The 11,260-nt window shown below is 35.8% G+C and overlaps 2 protein-coding genes across 3 annotated transcripts; both read left to right on the top strand.

Annotated features, from left to right (window-relative positions):
- Positions 1 to 262: 262 nt before the first annotated feature.
- Positions 263 to 4,261, top strand: LOC141830114 (myb family transcription factor PHL7-like). Of its 2 annotated transcripts, none has more exons than XM_074717603.1 (7): positions 263 to 625; positions 942 to 1,153; positions 1,277 to 1,353; positions 1,426 to 1,468; positions 1,612 to 1,669; positions 3,234 to 3,303; positions 3,745 to 4,261. In XM_074717603.1, the coding sequence occupies exons 2-7, from the start codon at positions 955 to 957 to the stop codon at positions 4,048 to 4,050; spliced, it is 753 nt and encodes a 250-aa protein (XP_074573704.1). In that variant the 5' UTR covers positions 263 to 625; positions 942 to 954; the 3' UTR covers positions 4,051 to 4,261. The 2 variants fall into 2 exon arrangements, with proteins under 2 accessions (XP_074573704.1, XP_074573703.1); XM_074717602.1 differs by having other exon boundaries at positions 265 to 625; positions 948 to 1,153; positions 3,745 to 4,260.
- A 1,478-nt stretch (positions 4,262 to 5,739) lies between these two features.
- LOC141829716 (DNA repair RAD52-like protein 2, chloroplastic) lies at positions 5,740 to 10,716 on the top strand. Its single transcript, XM_074717244.1, has 4 exons — positions 5,740 to 6,194; positions 7,926 to 7,963; positions 9,080 to 9,168; positions 10,392 to 10,716. Exons 1-4 carry the CDS (start codon positions 5,881 to 5,883, stop codon positions 10,536 to 10,538), a joined length of 588 nt encoding a protein of 195 aa, XP_074573345.1. The 5' UTR covers positions 5,740 to 5,880; the 3' UTR covers positions 10,539 to 10,716.
- The last annotated feature ends 544 nt before the right edge of the window (positions 10,717 to 11,260 follow it).

The raw sequence follows: 11,260 nt of genomic DNA, 5'->3' as shown, positions 1-11,260 counted from the left end.
GCGGGGGTCCTTATAGGAACAGGCGACCGGATCCCGCCGTTGGATCCTAAATCGGACGGACGGTTTTATTAAAGTTAATTTTAATGGATATTTAATTTTTTATAAAGAATTATCTTTTATAGAAATTCTTCCAGTTGGTCGTAGCCACGTGGACGGAGGCCCCGCTTGGCTGACAAAGCGGGATCTGCCAGCTCACCGAGATTGTTGCTATTATCGTCGAACAAGCAGGCAGCCCCACGGCCATTGGATTCCTTCCTCCTCCAGAATCCCAACCCTACAAGTAGCAGTGGCAGTCGCAAGCAGTAGCCATGGCGGATCTCGTTTCCCTCCTCTCCGCTCCTCTCGATTTCTCATCTGCCATCTCTCCGCGGGGATTCCACCCGTCTCCTTTGAATCCTTCCTCACCTACTCTTCCCAGTTCCGGGGCTCGCTGCTGACTCTCCTTTCCAGTTCGATGCCTTGGTCCCCCCGATTTCCTTTCCTGGCTCTGCCTCCGCCCCATCTGCTCCGCGCCAATTTGCCGCCTTCCTCCCTCTCTCAAAGCCGAGCCGCCTGGGAAGAAGTTTAGGTGGTGGTTTCTGTTTCCAAAGACGTGATTTTGCTACGAAATTCTCCGTTTCAAAAGGTATGCCTTCCCTCTGTTTCTTGTTTGATTTTTGAGCGATATTTTCCTTTTTACATAGAAATCTTTCTCTAGGGAGTATTTAATCATAGTCATACGATCTATTTTCGGAGATTATTTTTTTCTTTCTCTTCGCCTCTCCCTGTACAAGCAGACAGATCTAGAAATATGTTATTGTAGTTTTTTTGTGTGTTTGTTTGTTTTGTGATATATAATTGGCCAAATAATTCTCCTGGCACCCAAATAAGGTCAGAGTCTTGCTGAAGGCCTGATCATCATTTATGATGAAAAAAATCATTATTTTTTCTCTTGCTTTAAGTTGCAGCTATATCATGCCAACGTTTCCAGCTGTTCCGATGACTTCAATCAATGGCCAAGGCACTAAGCAAGGTGGCAATGCTGGATTTTCAAGTTGTCCAACTTCAAACACTTCTGGTATTCCTGGAGTGAGTGGAAAACAAAGGTTGAGATGGACTTCAGATCTTCATAGCCGCTTTGTTGATGCAATCGCTCAACTCGGTGGACCAGATAGTGAGATTCTCTTTGGTTCTTTTTTTTTCCCAGCTGTTTAGCTCAAATATGTTTCTCTCAGCCAATTTTTACGTTGCAACAATTTATCACTGCTTATAATCTATATACTAAGTAATGATACAGGAGCAACACCAAAAGGTGTTTTAAGAGTAATGGGTGTACCAGGAATCACCATATACCATGTGAAGAGTCATCTCCAGGTATGCATTGTTCCTTCTAACAGGAGTTTTTGTATTTCATAATTCTATGCTATCTTTAATTCAATTTTGCAGAAGTACCGTCTTGCAAAGTATTTACCAGAATTGCCAATTGAGGGTAAAAGTTAATTCTGTTCTTTATTTATGCTTAGAGGGCTCTTCAGTATTGTTTTTTTTTAATATATATATATTTTATGCAACATCTGTTGCTGGAAATATCTCTTTGTTGGGAATTAAGTTCAGGATGAATGATGGTCATAGGTTCTAAAGAAGACAAGAAAGATTCTGGCTGTCCACTCTCTGATGTGGACTCTACACCGTAAGTGGTCTCTTTAATATGTTAGTGTTAGCATTCTTGTCCTTTGCCTTTGATGCAAATTCCATGCCACAAAGGTTCAAAAAATATTGTAACAAGGAGATTTAAATTGAAAGATGAGTAAATATTAGGAGTCTAATCTTTATCTACTGTAAGTTAGTCTTTTCCATTCCGTTAGACAAAAGCTTATGTTGATTATTTGAGTTAGGCTGGTAAATTATCTTGTATTATTTGATCTGCAAGGTTCTATATTTAATGTATTGGTCTATATTTAGTTGTTCTAGTGGTCCAACAGGAATTTCTTTTCCTGGTCCCCTAGTTTTCTAGTAAAGCACAATTGATGTGTGGTCTATATTACTTAATTAGGTAACTGTAGGTGTGATGCCTAGTATGTATATTGAAGGATCAATTATCTACAAGAACTTTTACTGTTAGGTATGCAAATATTAACCCGAAGAAAAACTGTGTAGATGTTAGAGTCGAGCACCCTCTTAGCATTGCAAGAAATAACAAGTACATGAAAGCATGAAGAAGTGAAAACACAAAATCAACAGATCAAGAACAAACAAGAGATACACAATTTGGTTCAACATGGATGCATACATAGGAGGTTTGTATGGAGACATACTATCACGTTATAAGAAATACATAAGATGGTTCTTTCCCTTTTCACAAGGAGTGCAGGGCATGCATAGACGTAGGTCAGGTACACCAGTAAAATCAGGTTGGTATATAGAAATTGCTTTGGATTCATACACTTTTTAGTTCATCAAATTGCATAGAGTTTCAATTAGTCTTCACTCCTACAATCTCCTGATAGAAGCTAGTTCAGTAACCCTCTACTCTCAATGGATACATCACAACGCTAAGACCCATCGAGCATCATACATATATAGATTGTTTGTCATTCATGTCTGTAGTGTTAATCTGAGGAAAAATTCTTATTCCACCCCATGTTCACATGCCATCTTTTTCTTACTACAATCCTTTCTTAGTGGTGGTACTAGAAAACATTTCTTTTTTCTTTCTTTCCTTTCCTCAGATTGTTGTTTAGAAGTCAAACTAGATTAATTGAAAGGAGGTGAAAGAATGATTTTGAAATTTGCTTTTGATTTAGTGTGACTGCCTTCTCCTAAATGCAATAATTGCTTGCAATGATTGTCTTGGTTGTCTTCTTGCTTCTCTTAATTTTTAAGATTATTAATCCTACTAACTTAACCCTATCCCTTGTTCTCCATGAAATATCCTGCATCAGATTAGCATCCTGTTCTGCTTTGTCCAATATGTTGTCTTGGACCGTATAGAGAACTTTTCTCTTGCTGGAAAAAGGTTCCTTAGTTACACTTACTAAACATTGAAATTTCCTGCTAAAAAGAATCTTTGCTACTACTTACTGTAAGATGATTATTTTCCATCCTGTGTTTTTTGTGTGTGTTTTGTCATTTGGCTACTTAAGACATGATTGGACTTGCATACTGCTTTTGGCAATTAAACTTAATAAATATTTAATTACTAGTTATTTCCGGTGTGGGTTACATGCATCTTAATCTACTTGTTTTTCTTCCAGAGGTACACAGTTGAATGATGCTCTGAAGATGCAAATAGAAGTGCAAAAAAGGCTTCATGAACAGCTTGAGGTGTGTTTCATTGGTCATTAGTCTTTCTTTATGGACACTGCAAAAATTTCCCCTGAAAACTTGGAAGAAATTAGTGCCAAAAAGAATACCATCTTTATGACTCTTGGAGTTGGAGATGGTCTAGTCGGTGTCATGACAGTCCTTATTCATTACCAGACTCATTCTTCTCCTGCATTAGCATGAATGGTAAGAATAGATAATCCATTAGCAACTTCTTCCATTTGAGTTATGAGCCTTTCATGGTTGATGCAAAACATGGTTTACTTCATGCATCAAAGAGAAAAACTCATTTCAGATGACTATAGGATATGTAATTGCTAGCTTTATTTAAGCAGACATCATATGAAACTTCATCTGCCGTCCGACACACTGATTAGTGAGGGATTTTCAAGCTGAATACATGTGATACTTTTGGCTCCCTCATTCTTGTGCATCATTCAGGTACAAAGGCAATTGCAGCTTCGAATTGAGGCGCAAGGGAGATATCTCCAGAAGATCATTGAAGAGCAACAGAAGCAAGATGGTACAACTAAGTCCTTGGAAGAAAAAGCAATTAAGCCATGTGATTCTCCTTCGATCTCCGATTCCCATGGCAAACTACCATCTCACAAGGAATCAACGATCGTCGACCAGCTCCCACATGCTGCCCATGAAATGCCTGAGCAAGAATCTAAGCCGGAGCTTCACGGCCATACTAACCATGACTACATGAAAGAAGTAAAAACAATTTTAGCTTTAGGGCACTGAGAACTCTGTTTGCACTATTGTAGTCCTAGCTGTTGAGAGCTGCCCCATAATGAATCTGTGATGACTAATTCTATTAGGTCTATTAAATTTCCATCAGGTTCAGCAGAGAGAATTCGTGATTGAACTTCCATTAGGTTCAGTAGGGAGAATTTGTGATTAAATTTCTGTCAGGTTCAGTTCTTCTACCCTTGCTGTTGGCAGTTATTGTTAATTTAATCATTGCTCAATTACTAAAAATCTGTAAGCCCAATTAATTCGATTCTGATCCAATGACATATGATGGCTGTGATTTAATGGTTAGCCTCCTGGCTCTGGAAATCCAGGTTTGATTCCTAACAGCCACTTATATAAGAACATATTTTGGGCGGGCTTTCATACTTTTAATTGAGCTAATATAAGTTGCTGCTGGGAATCGAACTTGAGTTTTCATGGCCACACCAGTGAGGCTAACCACTAAATCATAGTCATCATGTGTAATTTGATCATTCATTTACATATTGATCAAATTAATTGGGTCGTTTCATAGAATTAATTGGTTTCCAGATTTTTGGTAATTGAGCCATGATCAAATTAACAATAACTACCAACAGTTGCTTTGTTCATTCCTATCAACATTCCCTCAGAAACTAAGAGATATTTCTATATGCTAATAGTTTAATTTGCAGGAACACCTCCAAGGATGCATATACTTATGGCAGACAGAGTAAGCTGAACTAGATCATGAACATGCTTGTTCACTCAACTCTTCTTATTTTCTTATTCTTAAAAAAAAAAAGAGCCAAGAATATTAGAGCCACATAACTGTGAGAATTTATTATTGCACAATGATTTGGTGTTTATATAAATGATAATAAACTAATGCACTGTTGAAAATGACAGTGATGCTGTCTAAGACTGATTACATTTGAGCAGAAAGAATTGACTAGGAAAAAGATAATTTGGCAAAAATTCATCTTATATTTATTTTTGTGAAAAGAACGTCTCTTGATAATTTAATAATGTACAATTACTTAAATACTCTATGTTATCATTGTTCAATACTATTATTTTTTATCTATATTTTAAATTGTAATTTTTGAATCGATGTAAATTTAAAGTTAAATTTATATTGTAATATTTAAAAATTATAACTGTTATAATGTAAATATTTTTAAATAGATTTATATTATAGTAGTTACAATTTTATAATTGTTACAACATAAATTTTTATTCATATTATAGTAGTTAAATTTTTATTAACATTGTAATAGTTATAAAATCGTTATTGTTAAAATATGTTTGACAAATTTAAGATTTAAATGGAAGATATTAATATTGAATAATATTAAAGGATATTTAAGTAAATATATACGATAGAATAGTGTGATGGAATATCTTTTTAATTAAAAATAAATATGAAATGTACTTTAATTTTTAAATATGGATAAATTATATTTCTAATTTATTGAAGACCAACTAACAAGAAAAAGTAATCTATTCTCTCTTTATTTCCTAATTTTCCACTCAATTAAACTTAATTTCTGATTTCAATGGAGAACATTTCTGATTGTGTTTAGAATATTTTTATTTTATCCATATAATTTAATCATTTGTAATAACATAAAGAACATTTCAGTTTTTAATTATTATTATATAAATAAATTATATCTATATATACGGCTGCGACTCGGAGAAAGTGGAGTTGTCTTTTGCTATTTCAGGAGGGCAAAGTTGTCCCATTTTCTTGGGTTCGATCGGGGAGTTGGAGGAGGCGGAGTCGAAGTCGCCCGCCGTGCGCCGCTTCTGCTGACCGCCTGTGTGCGAGAGGGTTCGAGATCCGCCTCCCTCGGGATGGAAACCTCCCTCTTCCTTGCTCAATCGGCCTTTCCGGCGATCAGGAGGGACGCACGGACCCTCTTTTCGGCGGCTGGGCGAAGGGCTAGGGTGTCCGTGATGCCGCTGGTCGTGTCGGCCCTGGAGAAGGGCCCCGGGGCTCCGGGGAACGCCGCGAAGAAGAGCGGCGCTGGTGGGGTGCCGAACTCCAACTACGTGGTGCCTCTCGACCTGGCGCCCTCCTTCTGTCGCCCGCTCAAGGAGATCCTCCGGGACCTCAACAAGAGAGTGCCTGACAACATCATCAACCGCGACGATAATTCCATTCCTTGGTACCCGTCGACCCTTCTTCGCCTTTCCATTCGATTCATTGTCCGCTGGAAGTATTTCTTTTGGTGGATTTTCGAATTTCGTTGGAATTTAGGACAGATCTTACTCAGATTTAGTCGAACTTCGATGCGAACGGCCATCGTTGACTATGAGTATGAAGTTCGGTACGTGCCTATTGTAAAGTCAACTGTCAGAGGGTTCTTCTCCGATAAGATCTTTGATACTATAGGTTCCGCAAACTGTGCCTATTTGCAGTGCCAGAGTTGATTATTTTGGCCACTTTTGAGTGATAGCCTAGTTGGCGTTTGAATTGCTCCTAGCTACAAACTTTTGGATTGGATTATAGTTTTCCTCAGAATTGGCTTGAATCCATGTGGCATAATGAAGCTACAATTTTAGCGATATTTGTTTGTGCAATCATATCAGATTATCATTTTTCCTCCAATTTTGATTATCATTCAGTAATTCTCCTTTTCCTACTCAAAAATCAAATTAAGCAGGAGCCTGGGCCGTCCTTTATAAGGAAATGATATCGCAATAATTGATGAACACTTTGGATCTTTTATGTGTTCTCTCTGTAGCATTCATGATCCTTTTCTACACCTGATCTCTTTTTGTACCTCATCTCTGCCCTCCTTTGTTCTTTTTTCTCTTAATGTTCCAATAAATTCAATTTATCCCCATGCTGCCTCTGCAGCGACTCGCTTTATCCTCCTTTGTTCAATTTCTCCCCATTCTCTTCTACAGTGATCTCTTCTTGTACCTCATCTCTTTTTTCTTTTGTTTTTTATACATTGTTATCTAAGTACAAACGCTATCAGCAAAGTCTGACAACTTGTACCGGAACCTTGTAATTTTTCTGTTTTAATCTAAAGGGCACACGATGATCTCTCAGTTCTTCTCCATTTCAATCACCCTCTCTTTGTTCAGTTAATATGAACCATATGTGCTCCTTCATGCAGCATATGCTATGCAGTGAGATTACTGCTTAATGTTTTTAAAAAATCTGCTTTGCTAATAATTTGAATTATCTGGGACTCGTAAAAGAATTTTCACAATTGGATGTGTAAGGAAATAAATATCTCTGTTTTTTCAATACAAATATAAGTGTCTGATTACAAATTAACTTCTGAACATGACAAAAGCTAATGTTCATAAAGTTTGAAGACAATCATGCACTATAATTGATAGAGGATGCCATAAAGCAGGACTTCTTCTCATAAATTGTAGTGACAAATTTTATAAAATGATCTTTTCTGCATCATATTTACCATCATCTTTTCATGTTCTAAATGAGTTTCATGTTATCAAAGTTTTTTATGTTTAAATGCATATTATCCTTCTTATTTTTTTGAACAATTGGTTCCGTATTTTATCAAACAGACTCCTAGCATGTTACACAACCTTTACTCATAATTTCAACAATGCGTCGTCATTAATCTGGATATTTTTAACTGATCTATGGCTTGTTAGACATAAAGAAAAGCCAAAAAGAATCTAAGTAATCAAATTGGTGCTTTGGATATACTTCACATGATTCCACCGCTCATTTCTGTTCACAATTTATTTTTATTACTAAAATCTTTGTGATATTGTATGCTATTGATTTGTAAATTTTGTTTACACATTTTATTTTCATATTAATTCCGTTTTCATTAGGACCTTTTTGGCATAACTACAAGTTGGTTCTGACATGCTAACTGGGTTACTGCTGGTGATGATTTTTTTCTTAGGTACCATGCTAATAGAATGCTGAGCTTCTATGCCCCAGGTGGGTCTTTCTTACTTTGTCAAAGTTTGTTTATTCTTTCTCTTTTCTAGGTTACTTGCAAATATGTACTATTTTAAAGTTTCTTTCTCATTGATCTATTTATGCTTGATAATGTGCATGAGATATTCCTGCCACTGGAGTACTGCTTTTTTTTTCAACAGTTGCACAACACTATTCTGTGTTATTCCAACATGTTTGTAGAGTACAACTTTGAAGTTTTATAATACTGTCTTGATTTCTTGAACTAAGATTTTGTATGGATATGTTCATCGACATTTAGATCCCCAGTTACAATATTTGTATAATTTACAGTAAGATGTGTGTTGTGTAGGAGACATTAGATGGCTTTACCTAAAGATTAGAGCTCAATGTGAATAGCCGAGATAAGCTCCATATAGCCACAGCTGATTGCGAATAATTTGAACTTGTTGTTTTTATATATTGTCTCAGAACTCTCATTAAGGCGTATGTGTTTAACAAACTTTCAGCAATTTGATTGTTTTAGTAAAACTCAAACACCGCAAGTGAATTTGTTTACATCCCATTCATGATTTCCACCATTTACTCATTACCTTTTTTTCCTTTTCCTATGGAGCAATCTACATCTATCTTCTAATTTTCCATTGTAAATAATTTTCACAATTTGTTTGTAGCTAAGAAGAGAAATCACATCCGATATACTTATGACTTGGTATTATCAAGGAAGGATAAAATCATACTGACAGTTCACAGGCAGAGAAACAAAACATGTAGCAGCCTAAGTTCTATAATTACAACTATAAGACATGCTTAACACAGAGAAAAATTCTTTTTTTTTAGTAGCAACTCCTGCATTGTTGGCCTTAAACGTACGTAAACAAAAAGATGATGTATGTATTCGACCTAAATAGTTAAGACTTAGGATTTTTCATATAATTCTTTTTGGCCTTAAACAACTAGTAGACACATTTGGTAAAGATATATATTCTTTTCTTTTAAATAGCAACTCCTGTATATTTTTTTATATTTGCTTATGTATTAGTTAAGTTGTAGCTGGAATATGTTTGTCTCAGTTTGGTGCCAGTCTTATAACGTTTTGAATTTCATTCAATATGGTGTTTTTTTGTTCATCCCAAGGCTGGTGTGGGGAAGTTCGTGATATTATATTCTCAGATGGAAATGTGACTGTGGTGTACCGCATCACTATACGAGGATTGGATGGCGAGGTACTTGCTTATGTAACTATTTCCATTTCATAGCTTTCTTCCTTTATTTATGTCAATTTGATTGAAGTATTGAATGCTTGGATATCGAATATGAGCTTCTTATGCTGCTTTTTATTGTTGTTGAGTTGCTGGGTCAAATGTCAACCCACTTAACTGCTCTGAAAAATATCATCATATTTTCTATGGTTAATGTATTCCTGTTTACTGGATTTATTATCTATCGTTCCTTTAGTGCTGCTTACTGGGTTGAAACAAGCAAAAAAAGAGAAGACTAGGACAAAACAAAAGGAGGTCCCCGATTTAGTTGTAATGTAATGCAGCAGAAGGGGGAGGAAATCTGGTGAAACTTCAGCCCTACTTGTAGCATCCTAATTGGGCAAGAATGGCTGAAATGACAAGCAACCTAGCTGATTGGTCTAAATCTTATTAATTTTTAAATTCTTTTTATCTTCTCAACTCACTTTTGGAAGATTTTCTTACTTTCGTTCATGAATTCTTTCCTTGCCCCTATAGTTCTTCCCTACTGTTAAACACAATGATATGGCCTTGTTTAATGTATACCATGGTAGGGGGGATATGAAACATAGGGAATGAGGGGAATTTAGAGAATTCGACAGGAAGAAAGAATCAAATGAAAAGAATTTTCAATATTCTATAATACCATAGACCTCTCTGTTCACTACTGGCAGTAGAGGATCTCTTGATGGTTTTAAGTGGCAAATGGCATAATCTTAATAATTTCCTTGCCTGAATTAAGAAAATCTCATGTTCTTATCCCTCATTCTAACTTCATATGCCAGGAAAATGTTTAATGCATTATTCTTCTTATGACTTACAATTTAGTTTGAGCGAGATTAAAGACACTCAAATTTAATCTCAAACCTGCAGAACTTCTGAAACTTAATATCATCTATCTGTTGTATGTCAAAGGTTGGTCAATTCTATCAAACTTAATACCATCTCTCCGCAAATTATCAGAACCTATTTGGTCATGCTATTTTCTTTGCTTTTCCATTAAATTACCGAATTTTGGAAACTTACCAGTCCAAAGCACTTGGCCAAGCGAACTGACCAAAATTTGCAACAATCAATGAGCATGGTTTAGAAGATGAATGGAAGGATGCATACTCTGTAGGATAAAAGCAAAATGATCGAAATGGTTCCTTGTTGAAACTGTCAGAATTCTCACATGCATTAAAGCTAAATTTGTAAAATTGCGGCAGGCACACCGCGACTCTACTGGGACTGTTTCTCTGAATGACGAGCAGTTTAAGGACCCAGTTGCTGCAGCTGAAGAACTAGCCTTCTGCAAGGCCTGCGCTCGGTTTGGGTTCGGCTTGTATCTCCACCACGAAGACGAGACTATGTAGGGTATGTTATCGTGTATCGCCCTGTTTGTAATTGATATGCAATCTTGCTACTTGTTTTATGTACGTTGAGGTGCCCATCCTTGGATCTTGCAGTTACTGTGTTATATACGGTCAGATGTAAATATCACAGTCAACTGGTGCTTAAAGTATTAAATTAAATGTTACAGTTTCATAATTAGTTCGTTGCTCTATCTGTACAACTATGCATGCAAATGTCAATTTTGGACATCTGTTTTTTTTACCATATAAGGCGTGTTAAGCTTCTCAAGTTGAAACTGTGATCAAGTGGATTTTGAGACAAATAAAAGGACAGTCAAATGCAGTTCTGGGGAAGAATCGGATGGATTAATTATACGCAGTTTTATTTTACATTCTCATATGGGAGTAAGGACTTTGTTTGCATTCTCATATGGTAGTAAGGATTAGGGAAGGGATAAATCGTATGGACGTCAAAGTATTTTTCTTCATTTATTTAATATAACTTTTTTATAAAAAAAATAAATTTGTAAATTAGTGACCGATTAATTTTGAGTGATTTTTTTTTTCACTCAAAATTACATAAAACAGCATTTTTTTTCTTCCCGAATTAAGTTTGATGAACCAAAAGAAAAGACCATATACCTCTAAAATTAATCAAATAAAATCTAAACACCTAGATTATAAAAAAAATTAACTTGACACATTTTATTTTTGAAATTCAGGTAAATTATAAATTTATCTTT

The sequence above is a fragment of the Curcuma longa genome, chromosome 5 (genome assembly GCF_044706935.1).
Source record: "Curcuma longa cultivar G26 ecotype Majalengka, Jawa Barat chromosome 5, ITB_CL_G26_1.1, whole genome shotgun sequence".
NCBI classification, from domain to species: domain Eukaryota; kingdom Viridiplantae; phylum Streptophyta; class Magnoliopsida; order Zingiberales; family Zingiberaceae; genus Curcuma; species Curcuma longa.
Note: the sequence above shows the minus strand (reverse complement) of the source record. Positions and strands in the feature narration are given on the sequence as shown.